General features: G+C 39.5%; 1 protein-coding gene across 2 annotated transcripts in view; it reads right to left on the reverse strand.

The window, feature by feature from the left end:
* Nucleotides 1–16,978, reverse strand: part of LOC132823375 (peroxisome proliferator-activated receptor gamma coactivator 1-alpha-like) — a 149,201-nt gene extending 132,223 nt beyond the window's left edge. For both annotated transcript variants that reach the window (XM_060837119.1, XM_060837120.1), the window contains exon 1: nt 16,895–16,978. In XM_060837119.1, coding sequence (XP_060693102.1) covers nt 16,895–16,972 — 78 coding nt within the window. In that variant the 5' untranslated portion in view covers nt 16,973–16,978. The remainder of the gene's footprint in view (nt 1–16,894) is intronic.
* Nucleotides 16,979–21,121: the final 4,143 nt, after the last annotated feature.

Below are 21,121 nucleotides of genomic sequence, written 5' to 3' on the forward strand. Positions count from 1 at the left end.
CCACGTAAATTGTAAACAACTGCAGTCCCAAAACTGATCTGAGGCACATAACTAGTCACTGATCGCCAACCAGAAAAGCACTCATTTATCCCTTCTCTGTTTCCTTTGGTTAACCAATCTTTACCTACGCTAATATATTGCCCATAATGCCATGCAACTTTATCTTGTACAGCAGCCTTTTCTGCTGCACCTTGTCGAATGCCATTTGGAAATCCAGATACACTTTTGGATGTAGGTTTGCTCGCTGAGCTGAAAGGTTCATTTCCAGATATTTCGTTACCCTACTAGGTAACATCTTCAGTGGGCCTCAGGTGAAGCAATGCTGAAAATTCCTACTTTCTATTTATTTCTTTGGGTTGGTGATGTTATTTCCTGTGGTGATGTTATTTCCTGTGGTGAAGTCATCTCCTGTTCCTTTTTTCAGGGAGTGGTAGATGGGGTCTAACGCAACGTGTTTGTTGATAGAGTTCTGGTTGGAATGCCATGCTTCTAGGAATTCTCGTGCACGTTTTGTTTGGCTTGTCCTAGGATGGATGTATTGTCCCAGTCGAACTGATGTCCTTCCCCATCCGTATGTGAGGATACTAGTAAGAGAGGGTTATGTCTTTTTGCGGCTATTTGATGTTCATGTATCGTGGTGGCTAGTTTTCTGCCTGTTTGTTCAATGTAGTGTTTGTTACAATCCTTGCTCTGTATTTTGTAAATGATATTAGTTTTGCTGTCTGTCTGTGTAGGGTCTTTCAAGTTCATTAGCTGCTGTTTTAGTGTGTTGGTGGGTTTGGGGGCTGCCATGATGCCAAGGAGTCTGAGTAGTCTTGCAGTCATTTCCCGAGATGTCTTTTATGTAGGGGAGAGTGGCTACATTTCTGGGTGTGTTTTGTCTGCTTGTTTGGGTTTGTTGCTGAGAAAATCAGCACTGTGTTCGTTGGGTACCCATTCTTTTTAAATACACCACATAGGTGATTTTCCTCTGCTCTGCGTAGTTCCTCTGTGCTGCAGTGTGTGTTGGCTTGTTGAAATAATGTTCTGATGCAGCTTCACTTGTGGATGTTGCGGTGATTGCTTCTGTAGTTCAGTATTTGGCCCGTATGTGGTGTTTCCTGTAGACGCTGGTTTGAATTTCCCCATTGACTGTTGGCTCTACTGTGACATCTAGGAATGGCAGTTTGTTGTTGTTTTCCTCCTCTTTAGTGAATGTTATGCCAGTAAGGGTATTATTGATGGTCTTGAAGGTTTCCTCTAATTTGTTTCGATTAGTGATGACAAAGGTGTTATCCATATAGCGAATCTAAATGTTGGGTTGAATGGTTGGCAGAGCTGTTTGTTCAAGTCTCTGTATTATTGCCTCTGCTAAGAGCCCTGATATCGGAGATCCCATGGGTGTTCTGTTGGTTTGTCTATAGGTTTTGTTGTTGAAGGTGAAGTGTGTGGTAAGACATAGGTCCACTAGCTTGACGATACTGTCCTTGTTGATGACATTAGTGGTTTTGCTGTATGTGTCTTTGGGTCTTCTAATAGTGTAGTCAGTGTTTTCTTGGCCAGGTTAATGTTGATTGATGTTAACAGGGCTGTTACATCAAAGGAGACCATTATTTCATCCTCTTCTATCTTAGTGTCTTTGATGATCTTCAGGACTTCTTGGGTGGAGTGGATGGAGTGACGTGAGTCTTCTACTAAGTGTTTTAGTCTTTGGTGTATCTCCTCGGCCAATCTGTAAGTTGGTGTTCCCAACAAGTGAGACTATGGGTCTAAGGGCTCTCCTGGTTTGTGAATTTTGGGTAATCTGTAGAAGCGTGGTGTGTTGGATCCGTCTGATTTCATTTTTTGGAAGTTGGTCTTATTTATTTCTCCAGATTTCTTAAGTTTTTTTTTGAGTAGGGCTGTGATTCGGTTCTCTAGTTGTGGGGTTGGGTCCATCACCACCTGTTGGTAAATTTTGGTATCTGTAAATAGTGTGTTCGCTTTTTCGATGCAGTCTCTTCGATTTAGAATCACTGTCAAGCGTCCTTTGTCTGCAGGTAGGATAACAATGTTTTTATCTTTTTTTTTAGTCTTTCTAGTGCCTTCTTTTCTTGTGTACTGAGTGTGTGTTCCTTCCTTTTTTCTGCTTAAATGTTGGTACGACTACCTGTCTGATTGTTTGCTGGGTTTCTTCTGTGAGTTGGTTGTCTTTTAGCGTTGTTTCTAATGCTGCTAAGAAATCTTTCTTGTCCGCAATCCTGGCAGTTGTAATTTAATCCTCTTCCTAAAACGGCTTTTTCAGTGTCTGTGAAGGGTCAGTCGGAGAAGTTTTTTTTTAATCCATGCTCCTGTGCTATCAGTGTTGTTACTTTGTGTAAGTTTGTTTAGTTTTTTCTGGAGGTCAAGTTTTTTTCATTTTCTGTGTTTGTCGCTGTCTAATATCTATGGCTATCCTGATACATTACTTCTACTTGGTCCCCATTGTCCACTGCGCTCGTAGTCTTCATAGAAGTCCAATAAATTGACTTGCCTTTCATGAACCCATGCTGTGTCTGCCCAGTGGGACAATTTCTATCTAAATATCTTGCTATTTCTTCCTGGATGATAGATTCAAACATTTTCCCCACTACAGAAGTTAAGCTAACTGGCCAATAATGTCCCATCTTTTGCTTATTGTCTTTTTTTAAAACAGTGGAGTCACATTTGCTGTTTTCCAATCTGCTGGAACTGCCCCAGAGTCCAGCAAATATTGGAAAATTACCACCAGTGCATTTGCTATTTCTCCTGCCATCTCTTTTAGCACCTGGGATGCAATCCATCAGGTCCAGAAGACTCGTCTACTTTTAACTCCATTAGCTTGCCCAACACCACCTCTTTCATGATGATGATCATTTCTAGGCCCTTACCTACCTTAAATCTCCTTATCATCAATTACTGACATGCTATTCATGTCGTCCACTGTGAGGACAGACACAAAATACCTGTTTAATGCCTCGGCTATTTCCTCATTTCCCATTATTAAATCTCCCTTCTCATTCTCTAAAGGACCAATGTTTACCTTAGCTACTCTTTTTCATTTTACATATATTTGTAGAAACCTTTGCTAAATGTCTTTATATTCTGGCCTATTTTACTCTCGTGATCTATCTTACTTTTCTTTATAGCTTATTTCTGGCTTTCCATTCACATTTAAAGTTTTCCTAATCTTCTAGTTTCCCACTGGTCTTTGTCACTTTGTATGCCTTACCTTTCAACTTGATAGCCTCCCTTATTTCCTTAGACATCCATGGTTGATTACCCCCTTTCCTACAGTCCTTCATTTTCCCATATATTAGATGATACTTTTATTTTTAGAAAATCAGAAGCAAACTCTGGCAAATGCCAATCTTGAGGTAGTCCTTTAGTGCTTATATAGTTCTTGGTCTACTGGTTTCATACTGCATTCGATGCAAGCTCCTACGACCAACTGGTGTCTCATCAACCAACTATTATAATAGCATTCTTGGCATTCACTAAATCACAATATTTCTCTAAAGACACATGATGCACAAATTTCAAGTTCCTATCAATGCTGGAACAATGAAAGTAGCTGAATCACACTGTCCAGTAACAATCAAAGACACTGAAAGAACGCAACTTGAAATTAGGGAGAGGCCGATTAGAATTCAATTGAGGAAGTTCTTCTTTGGCAAAGGACACTGGCAATGTGGAACTGAGAGTTTCAGATTTTTATTAAGTAGGGGTATCAAGAGATATGAATCAAAAGATGAGAAAGTGGAGATAAAATCATGAATTAACTGAATGACAGAAGAAGACTAAAAAGGTCACCTTTGTTCCTATGAAATAATGGCATTACAAAATGATGACTTTGCATTCATAATTATGGTTTGATGTGGATTTAGACCATTACATTCATTGTAGCAAGCTCCTAAACAAATGGTTGCAAGGGACACAGTAAATTTAAAGCTTCTCTCTGAATAAGAGCCAAAAGAACTGGTCACCAGCCAAGTAACTAACATTCAACAAAGCAGCCTGTTCATAAATTCGATCAGTCCCAGGTTTAGAAGAAGCTTCATGACAGGCTCTCTTAGAAATATGAGCTAAAGGAGAAAATAATAAAAACAACAAACAAAAAAGGAAACCATTTGTGGAAGAATTAGATCACTACAGGGATAACGTTATTTGAAATTCTGAACAATATTTTGCAAAAGCAAAACTAGATATTGGACTGGTTTAGATGCCAGTCAGCAATAGAAGGGCTCATGTGTAATAAATGCATGCATTCTGAATCTAGTTGGATTTTTATTTTGCTCATGAGATATGAATGCCTATCCCCAATTTTCCAGTAGTCAATTAAGAGCCAACCACATTGCTGTGGTCCTATGGTCACATGCAGGCCAGACCAAGTGAGGATGGCAAATTTCTGTCCCTAAAGGACATTAGTGAACCAGATGGGTTTTAGGACAATCAACACTGTTGCCTTTAAACCAACCTTTTACCCCAGAGTTTTTGTTGAATTCAAATTTCACCCTCTGCTATGGTGGCATTTGCATTCATATTCTCAGAACATTAGTCTGGGATTCTTGATTACTAACCCAGAGACATTACCAGTATGCCAACACCTCCCTTAGTTGTCAGTTGGCATAGATCTAGTAACAAATCACACCTAATTTTGATTTTCTTAATAATGACTGAGTTTTGAGCAATACAAAAATATCATAGTGACAAGTGGGTTTCTGATTTATACATTGATCTGATTTATACATTGTGACTGGACTAGTAAGCCAAGGATGAGAATTTAAAATCCATGGCAGCTGGAAAACTAAAATTATTTTAATTAAATCTGGAAAATGATAGCATAAGCAATGACCAGCAAACAGCCTAATGTGCTCTAGAGAAGGAAATCTATGCCTTAACCCGCTGTAGACTATACTTGACTCTAGACCGACAACAGTGAGTTTGATTCTTAACTGTCCTCAGAGTAACCTGGCAAGCTAATGCATTGTACAGGCATGGCAATAAATGCTGCCTTTGCCAGGAAAGCTACATCCCATCAATGAATTTAAAAACAATTATTTGTGCTCCTTTTGACCTGTCAGTTGATACTGACTTGAGTGCTCCATTTCCCAATATTAGCATCTTCCCCTTTTCATATAATATATATATAAACATGCATAAATACAAACCACAGTGATTTAGAAAAACAGAATGAGTTTTTTAAGCTATTATAGCTTTTCCTATTTGCAGGAAGTGAGCATTTAAAAATAAGAAAACTTCTTTAACGGCCCTGTGGAAATACCTAATTGTTCAGCATAATGTAATGGATAGGAAAATTAAGATTTAAGCCTCACCTCCAAAACAATAACTCATTTCATTGGTATAAATTTACTCAGCATTTTGGGTGACTTTTGTAAGAATGTCAGAAGTCTCACTCTAGGTTCACATCTGCAGGCCTCTCCTGTGTTTTTCAGGACTTCAATGAGAACAAGAATAGTTTTTGTTATTTAACTATGGGAACATAAGTGAATCAATACACAATCTAGTTTGAGATTGGAGAGTAGTCAGTGGTGTAGCAACAACAGCTTGCATTTATACAGCGTTTTCAAATGGTAAAATGTTCAAAGGCACTTCATATCGAACAAGACTTGGCATCAACCCACAAGAGATATTAGGGCAGGCGGCGAGATGTATGTTAAGTGTCTGAAAGGAAGAAAGCAGGTACAGTGACAGAGAAGCTTAATGGAGAGGTAGCCAAATCTAGTGCTGAGGTAGTTAAAGACTTGGTAGATGTGTAAGAGGCCAAAATAGGGAAGGTACAGAGATCTCAGGGTTGTGCAACTTGAGGAGGTTATTGAGATGTTGTGGCAAAGCATGCACTACCCAATCGTTCTGAGGAAGGATCACCGGACACAAAACAGTAACTCTGATATCTCTTCACAGATGCTAGCAGAGCTGCTGAACTTTTCCAGCAATTTCTGTTTTTGTCACTATCCAATCATGATTAGGCCCTTTCAGGAGAGGATAGACAAAGTGAAAACATTAAAAGCATATTTCTACATACTTTACTGGAGGAATCCTATGTCTAGGAAAATGGCTAGTCAAAGCACTTAACAGACATTTACTGGAAATACCAGAAACAAAAGTAATCACTGTCTGTTCTGATTCTGTAATACATCCACCACCAGGTAGATAATTTTATGGGCAACAAATGATACTTTATGGAAAAATTACACAACAGATTTTCACAGTATGAATAATACAATGTCAAACTGTTAAATATACGCTAAGCCTTCAATGTAATGCTCTTTTAATGAATGTCTGATAGCTATAACCAGACAGCATCTGACACAATGAAACATTTGTGGTGACAGCTAACCTTGCATCAGAAAATAATCCTAACAATAAAATTAATTTGTGCAAAACATGCATTTGTATAGCACCTTATTATGCCCTGCAGGTATGCAAAAACTACCTCACATGCAATAAATTAGTTTGAAGTGCAGACACTGTCGCTAAATAGATAAAAATCGATTAGGTGCGTAAACCTAAATGAGTGCAGTCAAACCTTACAATTCACTTTTCCATTTGTTTTCAGGGTGTCAATAATATTGATGAGTTCATTGTCAATTCTTAGTAAGCTTCTAAAGGTGGGTTCAACCATCAGTATTCAATTTCACTAACCTTCTTACAGTTTAAAATTTCACAGTGGTCACATTAATGAAGAGAATTTCTACTATAAAACATGACAAACATTCATCATTTATCATAACATTGTATAATTATACTGCACTATCCAAATGTTGAATAGCATGGAGAATGGACTCTTGGTCAGGGACCTTATAGCTTTGAAAGGAACAAATATATTTAATAAATCATGTAAATCATGTTTGTTGTGCAGAAATGACATTTTATATTCAATATGTGATCCATAGCATTAGACACTAATAGCAGATTTTAAAATGATTGGTAAAGGCATGGTTTTGTTAAAAGTACTCAGCAAGAAACTGTGTCCATCATATAATTTGAAATATAGCAATCTTGTGTTGCAGTACATTGTTGAATGATTCAAATCAAATATTCCTCCACTTGATGACTTCCTGCTCATAGTTAACATATTTGGCAGAGATACAGAGCAAAGACACTGAACATAGCTACTCTACAGGGAGTTACACAGCAGTCGTGGTAGAGAACTACAAACAGATTATCCATTCTTGCCCCCACTCCTACAAACATGAAAAAGAGTGGCAGGGAGACCCAAGAAGAAACTAACTAACAAGAATGTATCAGAAAATTGAGAAAATAAAGACTTTTTTATTTTCTTCACTTTGCTGCCGTCAAATTACTCTTGGTCTTAAATGTCCAGGTGCCCACCCATGTATCTCAATGGCAATCATACGGTTGAAAATAATTACTTTTAAAAATAATAAATCAATGAACTAGCAATAACCACTTGCCAAAACATTTTCTGAAGCACACTTTAGCTTCATGTTATAAAATAGATTTGCGTAGAGTTTGCATGTTTAACAAAGGTGCAGTTAAATGAAAATGGATAGACTGTATAAAAGTTTAAGAACAACAACAACTTGCTCTATAGCACCTTTGAAGTAGCAAAATGTCCCATGGTACTTCACAGGAGAGCTGCCAAAGTAACATTTTACACAGAGGCCCACACAAGATGATATTCAGGCAGCTGCCCAAATGCTTCATAAAAGTGTTTTGACATTAAAGGGTGTCTTAAAAGAGGAAAGAGGAGAAAACAAGGGGAAAGGTTTGTGGGTGGGCTAGAATCCAGAGTTCAGAGCCTTGGCAAATGAAGGCAGAATGGCCATTGTTGAAGCAATTCAAATCAGGAATATTAAGGGAGCAAATTTTGAGAATCAACTATCTCAGAGTGCTGGAGGTCTGTAAAAGATTACAAAGATGAGGGTGAGACCATGGAGTAATTTAAAAATAATGAGCATTTTAAAAATCCAGACATTGCATAATCAGAAACCCATACACATCAGCGATTAGAGGGGCAAGGATGAACTTGCAAGTTAGGACACAGGCAGCAGGATTTTGGATTACTATTATGAAGGGTAAAAACATGGGACAGTAGCCAAAAGTGCACTGGAATAGTCGAGCCTGCATGCAGCAAAGACATGAACATGAAAAACAACCAAAAATGGAGGCGAGAGAGTGGAAAGAATTATTGAAGATATCTAGGATTCCTTGGTCTGCCAGAACATATATGGAATAAGTGTGGCCTCTCAGCTCATAAGGCACATGATCAAACTGCGTGCAGAACACTTTTATAGCACAGCTAAAACAGACTTTCAAACTAAAGGAGCTGTCAGTCACATGTTCATACCACAATACACCCACTGTACCAAATGCCAAAAGCAAACTAACAAAGATTGTCTCAATCTCCTAGATCTATTGTGCAACTGGCTAAATATGAGGAAGGAAGAATCTGCTCCTACACATAATATTCACTAAAAAATACATATTTTTGTCTTTTCCAAGAAACTGTATGTTAGTTTGTTGCAACAAAATTTTAGAAAGACTATCAGTTTGGCTTTGACGACAGTATTGGAGAAAGAAAAAAAATTGGCTCCCAATATTTAAGGAAAATGCCTAGGTAAGCTAAATCACATTTATTTTCAAAAGCAGGATGGACATGAGGCCACTTTTATGATGCAATGTGAATAATGGCTCAATCCCATTCTTCAAATCACATCCTCAATTTTTCATAGACTGTTGACCAACAGGTAATATTACAATATGGTAACGGCAGGGTGAGTAGGCAGGCCCCAAGTCTACCTCAGTGGCATTGGGAGAAACCCTGCACTTCTGGTATTATTCTAAACCACATTCTAACCAACTAATCAACCAAGTTTAATGATACCCCTAAAACAGATCAATGGATTTGCTCTCTGTACTTATTGAAAGTTGAATAATTTGATTAGGATGTAAAAGTAAAGGGAATAAATTGTGTATATGGAGATCAATTATGAATAATTTAGTGATAATCAGATATCATACTTTCAGGTTTAGAAGTTTGGATGTTTGGCTGTGATTTTTTTTGCCAGCGATTACTGGATTTGTACAACTGTTTGCTGGTTTATGCAGGAAATGTTGATTAACTGTATTTCCGGCAGTTGCACCTTCTTTTCGGTGGTGTGAAGATCATTGTGAAAAATTGAGTGACTTTTGATGTAAGTCAGGACTACTACCTGCTGGATTAGTTCTGATTACCAAAGGGAACAGACGGAAATCTTCCAACTCCCAGATAATCTATCTTGTATCTGTTACTTTCTGTTCCTCCTATCAAAACTCGTGGATCTGGGCTGGGACGTTTAAGTATTCTGATGCATACAATTTCACAATGGTGTGGATCAGCAGAATAGATACTTCCCTCAAGGTCCATCACTTTAACATGTTCATAAACACAACTCTGCAACAGATACTGAGACCAAATGTGTCTCAAAATTCTTCAGATCTAGACACTGTGTTAACCAAGTTCCCCTCCAAGCCATTCACAATCCTGACTTTGAAATATATTGCCATTCTTTCACTGTCATTGGGCAAAAGTCCTGAAATTCTCTCACTAGTAGCATTATGGATCCACCTAAAACACACGCACTGCAATGGTTCAAAAAGGCAACTCACCACTACCTTCTCAAAGGCAACTGGGGATGGGCAATAAAATGGTGGCCCAACCAGTGATGGCTCATCTCAAGAGTGAAGTTTTTAAAATATGGGCCAACAATTTGCCTTTGATTAACTCTTTCTGAAGCGGGATGAAACAAAGTTAATGGGAGATTTTCCAGTATCTAATCAGGATTTCCCAGCTGTTGCGATTTCCCACCTCACCACCTCAAGACTCAGTGGGAACACATGCCTGCTGGTATTGGCTACCCTGGTGCAATTTAATATTGCAATGACTGACTGGAGATGAGATTTCCACCAATCAAGCAGGAGAAATTCTGACTCCAGACAGTGTCTGGCCAAGCAGATTGGTTGGTTTTTGTCTCTAATCCCAGCATTTAGCATGGGCTCCTTGGGCTGGGAATGGAGATTAGCAGAGTGGGAGAGTAAAGGATGTTGGAGGAGAGGTGGCAGAGGGAAGGGTGTGCAGCTACAGGGACAAATCTGAATCTTATCCTTGCATGCATTTCTATCCAAAATATTTAAAACCTTCTTTATCAAGCAATCTCAGATGGATCACTGTATTCTTCACTATTTTCAATACAGCTTCCTTTAACAAACGTAGAAAACAACATTTATATTACTTGCTTGGAGTGCTTCAGCAAGTGGTCATTCAAGTAACGTGGCATTCACTTAAAATATCCCAACTTATGTTTCTGTGACTATGTTAGATGATACATTATGCATTACTCTAAATTGTTTCAAGAACATTTGAGAATTCATTATGGATTCAATGATCTCTCTGACCTTTGAAACCTATCTGTCTGTCAGTGTATTGATGTAGTAATTCCTCTAAGATAATTTCAAAGTGCATTTCACAACCTTAGCATGTTATTTAAAATCTATTGCACAGCCCAACTGAGAGTATTCATATCAAGGTGAATGTGAACGTGTTGCTGGTATTATAAGAATTAAAGGAAAATATACTCACATGGGTCACGTTCACCTATCATTCAGGGTCTTGCTATTTGCACTGATTCGCTGTTAAGCAATGGCTTGATTTTAAAATTCTTATGTTGTTTTCAATTCTCTCCATGATCACACTCTCCCATTTACTAATATCCTTCAGCTCTACAATCTTGCATGATCCTCAGTCAACTCCTTCAATTCTGACCTCGAGGCTGCCCGATTTTAATTGTTCTGCTAATGGCAGAATTCAGCCTTCAGTTATCAGGGTTGTGAGCTCTGGAATTCTTTCCTCATGTCTCTTTGCCTCTCTCTTCCATTACAACACAGGTCATTGGCCAGGTTTTGTTACCTGCCCGAATTTTGGGTAATTTTGTTTGGCAATATTCCAAATAAGTGCCTTGGTGCTGTTCACAATATTAAAGATATAATATACATTGTTTGTTAGCTTTGTTGGTGCTGTGCAAAATGAATCCTTCATTTTTCTACATTAGTAAATATGATATAAGGCAAAACAAATTTTTTTTACTGTGCAATATTCAAAGAGAAACGCTCACCAGAACAATTATTTTTAAGACAGTAAAGGCATCAAGGGTATGGAGTAAAAGCAAGAATTTGGCACTGAGTTAGAGGATCAGTCATATTCAAATTGAATGGAGGAGGAGGCTTGAATTACTGAATTGCCTACATCTGTTCCTTGCTTCAATGTGTCTAACAATGCACAAATAATTTGCACAGAGATAAATAAAATTCCTAAAAATAATCAGGAGTAGCTGCAGATTCCCTTGATCACATGCAGGAATAGCCACACCTTAATGGATAAATATCTGTTATCAACCACTGAAATGGCTGGATGCTTTCACTTAAAATAATACTATTTGTTTTAGCAAAGAACAAATGACTCAGGTCATCGCTTGTGTTGAGCCACTGCGATCAAGCAAAAGTCATACTACACGAGAATCAGACAATGACCGTCTCCGCTAAAGGGTATCCAACCATCTTCCCACACCATTCAACAGCATTACCATCATTGGATCTTCCACCATGAACATTTTCTGATTTACTAGTGACCAGAAATTGAATTTTATTAGCCATAAATTCTGTGGCAACTGGAGGTTAGAGACTAGGAATCACATAACAGGCAACATACTCAGAGTTAACACAGCTGTTGTTTCCCCAAACTCCAACAATAACATGAAGTGCCAACCCTGTGAACTTACACACCAGTCTTTTCTCATAGTTAACATTTTCAGAAGACCCACAGAAGCCAATACAGTCACTTACAGCTCAAATAAAAACTTACCTAAGGAGGCGACTACCTCCAAATCACCATCTGATTCCCCACAATCTGATCACCATCCACAAGGCACAAGTCAGGAAAGTGATGGAATATTCCCCAATTGTCCTCCTGATTTGTAGATGAGTGCAGCTCCAACATTCAAGACATTCAACACAAATCAAGGACAAAATAAACAACCTAATCACCACCTTATCCACCACTTCAAACGTTCACTCCCCATCATACAAATGTACAGCAGTGTGAAGCATCTTGCATAGAAGATGAACAAAACCACATTCCAAATAATGGAATTGTACCACTTAAGAGAAAAAGGGCAACACTCATCAAGACTCTTTTGACAGCACCTTCCAAACCCATGACCTCCATCACCCCAAATGGAGAAGACCAGCAGATACATCCGAACACCGACAACTGCAAATTCCCCTCCAAACCATACACCAAATTTGACTTACAACCATATCACTGATCCTGCATTGTCCCCGAGTCAAAATCCTGGTGCTCCCTCCCTTACAGCAGTAGTTCAAGGTGACATCTCACCACTATCTACTCAAGGGCAATAAATGATGACCTAGCCAACAATACCCACATTTTGTCAATGAATTTAAAAAGTTGCTTTTTTCATAAACATACATCCTCCTGACTTGGGACTATCACCCACCACTATCGCTGGGTCAATATCTTGGAACTCCCCTCCTAATAGTGTTGCAATGTATCTATACCAGGTGAGTTGTGTAAGAGTTCAAAGTAACAGCTCACTACCATCATTTTAGGAGCAAATATGGATGGACAACAAATGTCAGCCTTGTTTACAATATTCACACAATATGAAAGAATTTTTAAAATCTGATGTATGGAGTTACTCACCTTACCTCAGTTGTTGCATAGCAAGTTATCAACATTTGCCTCAGAAAATATTCATAATTGGATAAAGTATTATAATTGGATAAAGCATTACAAAATCCAAACTGTAGCATGCTCCTCAAAACTATCATTTTCAAGCTGCCATCCAAATATAGAGACTGCTCTTGGTCTATACACACTCCTACCATCTGGCACCATTTAGCACTACAGATATTGCAAGCTGAGAAGTATGTTTAATTATAGATGAGATACAACATCATAACACTTCAGACAACTCAATATCATAACAGAGCCACCAGTGATAAAAAATGGTTAACGCTGGGCCTGAAATATTAAACTTTCCACAGATATAACCAGAAAGTCCAAGACATTCACATACCATTCCTGTATTTTGAATTAATACCATTCATATTGAAGGTTACAATGTTGAAGGTTGGACAAACAAATCAATTTTTTTTAATCTTGTCCTTCAATCATTTCACTTGAATGACACAAGAGTGGTAGTAGTTGTTTTGTTTCTCTGTGATGTAGACATCTGGTCTTTCCAGATATCACATCAAAAACAACTTGCCACAATGTTAAAGTTTACTCATGACCAAAGAAACAAATAAAAGTTTGTATATCTGTGGAGATAAGCAAACCATAGTTGTTTAATTGGGTACAAACAAAACACTTCAAATAAAACGTCGTTTCTAAAAGCTTGATACTGCTTCTGCTATTACCTATCATGCTTTTAAAATAAGCAAAAGTTGTAACAATCTCCTTTTTGTATGTTATTCTTGGTCATTGTTTGATCTAGATCTAGTCTAATAACTCGAGTGTAGTGTTATAGTTCCTAGGCCCCCTACTGGTGTTGCTTACAACTGATCAAATTTCTGCTTTTATGGTAAATTAAGTAGGGCAAGCAGAGAACTTGCTGACTGCAGAGAAGCAAATTTGATTCTGCAGAATTATAACACAAGGTTTGTACTTTGGCGAAACAGCTCTCTTAGCATTTCCTGTTTACGTCACTAAGATATCAGAGGTCACTTCTATACAGGACATACCTTGTGCCATCTTTAAAATATTAATCCATTCCACCTCAGTTTAGCTGAAGTGTGATGCAGCTTTAAACAGCAATGCAATCAATGTTGTTTCTGAAAGTAAATGACCTCAATGAGGAAAATGGTTGCATAATATTTTATTAAGCAGTAGACAAACTGGTTGCCAATGCAGTTACTACTAATGTTATATATATATTACTGGGTTGACTTGTAATCAATCTCCCAAGGGAGAATTTACACTGCATTGTAATGGTTGTGTCAGTACTTTTTGACAAACCTAGACAAATAGCATAAAATACACTGAGTTACAAAAAATATACATAGTTTTTTTAAAAGTAGCTACTATTCTCAGAACACTTTAGAACTTCACTATCATATTTCAACATTCTACATTTCAATCATTCATCATGCCAGTGACCATCACTAACTTCTTGTTGCTGGCATACATAAGTCAAAATCCTTATTTTTAATTTACAAATCATTACTGCACTCTTCATCAAAAGCAGCCATTGAGTCTAAATGCCAGTGCATTCTCACTTTCTGATGAGAGAGCTTTCACAACCCTAAAAATCTGTTCTAAAAACCTTCCACTTAGACAACTTTTCACAACTTGAAGAATGGTAGAGATGAAACTGAAATACTTGTAATGTTAAATAAGGTCCATCTAATGCCCCGGACAAATGTCCATAAGCATACTTTACTAATTATTGTAAACTCATGCCCTTTTACAATCACATTTTCTAACAATTCCAAAAGTCAAGTGTTTGCTTTTCTCCCCCATTGCTCCTCATCAAGCTGAATCTCTCTTGCAGTTGCACACTCCTGTTCAGACTTTCCAAATTGGCAGCTAATAGATAAACACAGCGCAACGAATGAAGATATGTTTCTGGATCCTTTTTAAATAATGCAGGGCCATTTGGGAGCAACGCATTGTGTGGTGTGCCCGTAAGAGAGCAAACTATCACAAGGGGTAAAAATTAAAACTTGTGGATAAGCCGTTGGAATTTCCTAATCAGATTTGTGAAGGAGTTGACTGATTCTGCAGAAGTTGCACCCATGCCAAGTTCTGTGCCCATTTGTGATATTCCTGGGAAACAGCTTTAGCATGAATTCAGAGATGACATAGAAAGTTTTGTTCAGCAATATACAGGTTATGTACCCAGTCTTTAATAGCAAGAACTGTTCAAGAAAATTGTGGTTGCAATAGGTTTTAAAGTTAAATGTTTTTCAACAGTTTATCAACAGATCATGAGGAAACCATCAGCAATGTAATTTATTTACCAAAGATTTCACCCTCATGCAATGTTTGACCGATGGAGCAATATTGTCAATAGATTATGTAACACAAATTTCAGGTAGAGGACATTGCCCAAAACAAAGGACAATGGATCTGCTTATTCCTGTTCACCGTACAACTTTGTTACAATCCCTATATCAGTAATGAGTTTACATTAACATGAACGTTCCAAAAAGAAACCTCTTCAGATACTGTTATTGCTTCTCTCAGCTGGTATTACAACCCTGTGCAACTATCACCAAAAATAGCTCTGTAGCACTAGATGGCAGTGTCAAGGGTCACACTGAGGTGATCCATTAAAGAGCTTTGGTGCATCCTATATTAATACAGTAAGCAGATCGGACCAGACACTGGAAAGTTAGAACGCGTCAAAAAAAAAACAAGATTGGCAATGGAATTGCTCGCTGTCATTTTATATTAGCCATAACTGTTTGCGAAGCGCGATAAAGCAGCTTTTAAGTTTACCAGGCCATTCTAAATAAATTATCTTTAATAGCCAGGCGGGAACATCTGAAATAACCGCAGGTAGTTACAACTGACATTCGATAAACAAAGTGTTTTATTTTTACACCTCTGCAGGGTAAATGCTTTTAAGTGGTCAAGTTACTTAAGATGTGCAGCGAGTGTTTTCAGAAACGCAGAGGCAGAGGGGCTCATCCTCGCCTCCCAGCGCTGGAGTAGAGTGGAGACGTCAGCACTGGTCGGTGCAGTAAGTCCTCATGTGACACATGATCAAACAGCTTTTCATAGTCCGTGCTCGCAGGCTTCACGCAATGTATATTTGCATTAATACTATAGAAACACTATTCATATTTCTCAAGGTTTACTTTGCCTTGGGGGGGGGGGGAAATCAATATGATTAATTCCAAACAAACATACAAAAATAAAAATCCCTTTCAGCGTTACGGTATGTAATTTGAAGCATTATTATAAATCACATGCAAGAGACTGCTCAAGTTTGTAACTACATAATCAGGAGCATTCAGGACGCCTGCCCCTATCCGAGAATCTGGAAGAAAATAGTAATCAGTGTTATCGCGCCTTAGGAAGAGGACGGCGCGAGTTTGGGCAAGAAATAACGAGGCGGCTCTAACATGTCACTCATTCTGTAGTGGTCCCAACCGGAGTTTGCTGCCGTCATCTGCCTTCCTCTAGATCTATTACATGTGCATTAAATGTTAAGTAATTCCCAAAGTTACGCAAGCTCTCAGACTGTTTCCTGTTGAATCCATCTGTTTCCCTGTTATACAAGAACATGGAAAGCAGAAATAAATGTTGTTCTTCATTTGCCCTCATTCTCCAGGAAACTGACTTTTAACACTGTGCCTGAAATGAAGCATCTAGACGGAGTACAAGTTGCTGATTTTTATTTTGTCACCCCCATCCCAACCTTTCTGTTTCTCCCTCAAGCTGCCTCTTCTGTAGACGCACTTTGGAAAGCGATTGCGGGACTCAGTGCAAAAAGGAGAGTCGAGACGAGATTGATTGTAACTTGGTGCGCCCACGTGTCCAGAATGAATGAATGAAGCGATCCCGGGCAATTGACACTTGGAGGGATTTGCTACAATTGTAACCCGGCAACCAGCAGGTAACCAGGCAGCCAGGGCGCGAGCGGGCGCTCAGGTGCTGCCTCGGGTTCCGAGCACGTGAAGCCGGTGCTTGCGCTCCCTCTCCAACACAAACAGGACTTTGCAGAAAGAGAGAGATAGACAAGAGAGAGAGAGAGCCGGCTAGCCGCTTCAAGAGAGGGGGATAGAAACACCTCCAACCGGGGCCGTGTTTAGGAACCGGCTGCACTCTCATGCAAGGAAAGGCAAGCGAAGCGCCGCTCCTTACCTGAGACTCTGCGTTTTCTGTCAGGTAGTTGAAGACGAATAAAGAGAAGTCCTCATCCGTGAGCGTGCAATCCGCCATCTTCCCGCGGTGTGTGTGTGAGAGAGAGTGAGTGACGGTCGCGGAGATCCCCAGAGCCGGCACAGTGAGCTCACTGCTGCTCCTCGGCCGGCCCAGTGGACGGTAGCGGTACTGCAACCCGTCTGCCGTCTTGCTACACCAGAGGGTGGCAGCGTGCGAGTCGGTGTGCACTATCGCCTTTCCTGTGTTTTATTTCTCCCCCCACCTCCCCAAAACAAAACGGCGATTCGTTTTGACTGTCGAATCTCAAAAACATAACCCGTTGTAGTTATCGAAGAGATTCTTTTTTCACTGACACTTAGAAACTAATCGTGATGGTGCAAAGACGCGAGCATTCGGCATTCTAACTATGAAGACTAGTTTGAGTTAGGGCAGAGTGGATTGTCTGAAGGCAAAGGATATATCAGCAGGTGTCTCCGCTTCACGGAAAAAAAATGTCAATTTTTAGATATGTAATTGGGTCTCTCATGCTAAATTGTATATGATACATAAAAATAACCGAGAAGGGGGGGAGGGGTGTGGATTGAACGAACCAGTGCTTTTACATAATTCACATTATAACAACGTTATTAGTACACAGGACTGAGAGCGAGATAAACTATAGGTATAAACACAGGAAAACAGCCACAAAACACAATCACTGATCAAATATATCCTGGACCTGTAAAAGTTTGAACATGACTGGAGATTTTATTCATTGACGATCTAATGGTGCATAGTGAAAGGGTGCGCATGTCAATATGCGAATAATCACAGAATGAACACACATCGCTGCACTTTTATTCTTATTGTTATGATTTAGACTTGCATGAAACACACTGCTAAATTGACAAAAGGGGGTGTGAAGGTCTGATGCGGGGAGGAGAAAAGGTGTTAACAGAGCAATCTACAGTCCAAGGAACTGCAATCTGTACACTTCAGTTTTCATTATCTCAAAATCTGAATTAGAAAATAGGATTATCACACTAGGGGACTGCAATATTCAGACAAGTCATTTATCAATGCCGTCTTCACCAATAGAAAGGTGCTTTTTGTGAGGACAATATAAGTCAAAGCTACATGTTTTGGAGATATATAATATATTTTACCAACTGACAGGGGAAGGGAGAAATCTCAACATTGTACAACATATGTTGTACAAACAGCCCCTAATCCTATTTTGTTTATTTTCGTTATCACCTTCATCATCATTTGCTTCACAAATCGTGCAGATCAGAACAGAGATCTGCCAACATATCAACTTGATTAGTCCACATCCTTGCTGTCAAGATTTAAAAAAGGAAACAATGATAACAAATGTCACCGCAAAAACGTATTTCATATAGCATTTTTAACAGAATGAAATATCCAATGGTGCTTCACAGGATCACGATAAAACAAGGTACAAGTCCAACAACCATGTAAGCAGATATGAAGTCAAATGACAAAAACACTTGATCAAAGAGCTTAAGAATTATCTTACAAGGAGAAAGTGCCAGAGGGACTACCAGAATTTGGGCTTACATCACTCATGTCATGGGTGGCACAGTGGCACTGTTGCCTCACAGCGCTAGAAATCCGGCGACTCTCTGTGTGGAGTTTGCACATTTTCCGTGGGTGTGCTCCGGTTTCCTCCCACAATCCAAAAAATGTGCAGGTGAGGTGAATTGGCCATGCTAAATTGCCCGTAGTGTTGGGTGAAGGGGTAAATGTAGGGGAATGGGTCTGGGTTTGTTGCGCTTCGGCAGGTCGGTGTGGACTTGTTGGGCTGAAGGGCCTGTTTCCACACTGTAATCTAATCTAGTCTAACCACAAATGGCAGAGCAATTGTGATGGGAATTCACGAGAGACCAAAATTAGAGAAACACATATTCTTAAGAGGGTTGTTAGTTTGGAAAAGAAAGGTAAAGCCAAGGAGAGATGTGAAAACAAGAAAGAGAATGTTTGACTGGGAACTAATGAAAACCAACAAGAGCAAAAGTTATGAACAAAACAAGACAAATGTGAGGTAAGATATAGTCGGCAGAGAGGTCATGGCTTTACAAAGTAAAAAATGGGAATTGCCAGACTAATAGAATGATCAAAGTCTAGACGTAATGAAAGCATGAGTGGGTGAATGAATGAATGAGTTTCAAGAGCAGATAAGCTGAAATGGGGTGAAGTTGAGAGATTTTTTAAAATCAAAAACAGAAATGGCACAAGTCTGAGATCAGAAGGACATCTCAGTATCAAATTTACATCAATCACTATAACACCACAACATGTAGGAATTGAAGTAGGGCATTCAACCTGTCTAGGTAAAAACAATGACTGCAGATGCTGGAAACCAGATTCTGGATTCATGGTGCTGGAAAAGCACAGCAGTTCAGGCAGCATCCGAGGAGCCGTAAAATCAACATTTCGGGCAGAAGGCCTTCATCAGGAATACAAGCAGAATCCCTGAAGGGTAGACAGATAAGTAAGAGGAGGGTGGGGGTGGGGAGAAAGTAGCATAGAGTACAATAGGTGAGTGGGGAAGGGGATGAAGGTGATAGGTCGGGGGGGAGGGCGGAGTGGATAGGTGGAAAGGAAGATAGGCAGGTAGGACAAGTCATGGGGACAGGGCTGAGCTGAAAGTTTGGAACTGGGGTGAGGTGGGGGAAGGGGAAATGTGGAAATTGTTGAAGTCCACATTGATGCCCTGGGGTTGAAGTGTTCCGAGGCAGAAGGTCAGGCGTTTTTTCCTCCAGGGTCTGGTAGTGAGGGAGTGGCGGTGAAGGAGGCCCAGGACCACCATGTCCTCGGCAGAGTGGGAGGGGATTTGAAATGTTGGGCCACAGGGCGGTGTGGTTGATTGTTGTGGGTGTCCCGGAGATATTCCCTAAAGCTCTCTGCTGGAGGCATTGAGTCTCCCCAATGTAGAGGAGACCGCATCAGGAGCAACAGATACAATAAATGATATTGGTGAATGTGCAGGTAAAACTTTGATGGATGTGGAAGGCTCCTTTAGGGACTTGGATGGAGGTGAGAAAGGAGGTGTGGGCGCAGGTTTTGCAATTCCTGCGGTGGCAGGGGAAGGTGTCAGGATGGGAGGGTAGGTTGTAGGGGGACGTGGACCTAACCAGGTAGTCATGGAGAGAACGGTCTTTGCAGAAGGCGGAAAGGGGTGGGGAGGGAAATATATCCCTGGTGGTGGGGTCTTTTTGGAGGTGGCGGAAATATCGGCAGATGATTTGGTTTATGTGAAGGTTGGTAGGGTGGAAGGTAAGCACCGGGGGTGTTTTGTCCTTCAACCTTTCTAGTCTAATTTGCCATTCAGTGATATCATGTCTCAGTTCCTCTTTTCTGCCATTTTCCACATATCCCTTGATTCCCTTCTTGATGAAAATAAAATTTCAGCTTTGAGTATTCTTAATCACCCAGCCTTGATAATTATCTATGGCAAAGAATTCCACAGATTTACTACCCCCAGGGAAGAAATTCCTCCTCAATTCTGTCCTAACTGGCTGACTCTTACTCTGAGATGACACCCTCTGATTCTAGACTCTCCTACAAGGCGAAACAGTTCTTCTGCATCGATCTTGTCAAAATCATTAACAATTGTAATTGGTGGTCCTTTTTCTAAACTTCAATGAGTACAAGTCCAACCTACTCACTCTCCTTGTGGAAAATCCCTTCATACATGGGATCAATCTCATGAATCTCTTTAAACCAACTCCAATGTCATTATGCCTTTCCTTAAAAAAGGGACCAACATTTTTCACAGTATTCTAGGTGTAGTCTTGCTAGCACTTTGCATATTTTAGCAAGATTTCCTACTTTCATATTCCCTTCCCTTTGAAACAAAGGCCCTTTGAATATTTCCGTTTGAAATAAATTCTATTCACCTCCCCTCTTCCTGACTGAACTTCTCTGTTAGCCTTTTGTCGTTTCTGCCCACCCCCAAATCTTTCTGTGCTGGAGCTTTCTGCAGCCTTTCTTCTTTTCAATAATATTCAGCTATTCTAGTCTTCTGCCAAAGTACATAACCACATTATATAACAAGATTTTGCCTATTCACTTAACCTAACTATATCCTCACTCCTTGCATTCCCACCTGTTGTGTAATCTGCAAATGTCAACTAAACCATGAATGGCTCAATTTTTTTTTCAAATTTCAAATTGATTATCTGACTAAATACTTGTGAACGA

The sequence above is a fragment of the Hemiscyllium ocellatum genome, chromosome 16 (assembly GCF_020745735.1).
Source record: "Hemiscyllium ocellatum isolate sHemOce1 chromosome 16, sHemOce1.pat.X.cur, whole genome shotgun sequence".
Lineage (NCBI taxonomy): Eukaryota > Metazoa > Chordata > Chondrichthyes > Orectolobiformes > Hemiscylliidae > Hemiscyllium > Hemiscyllium ocellatum.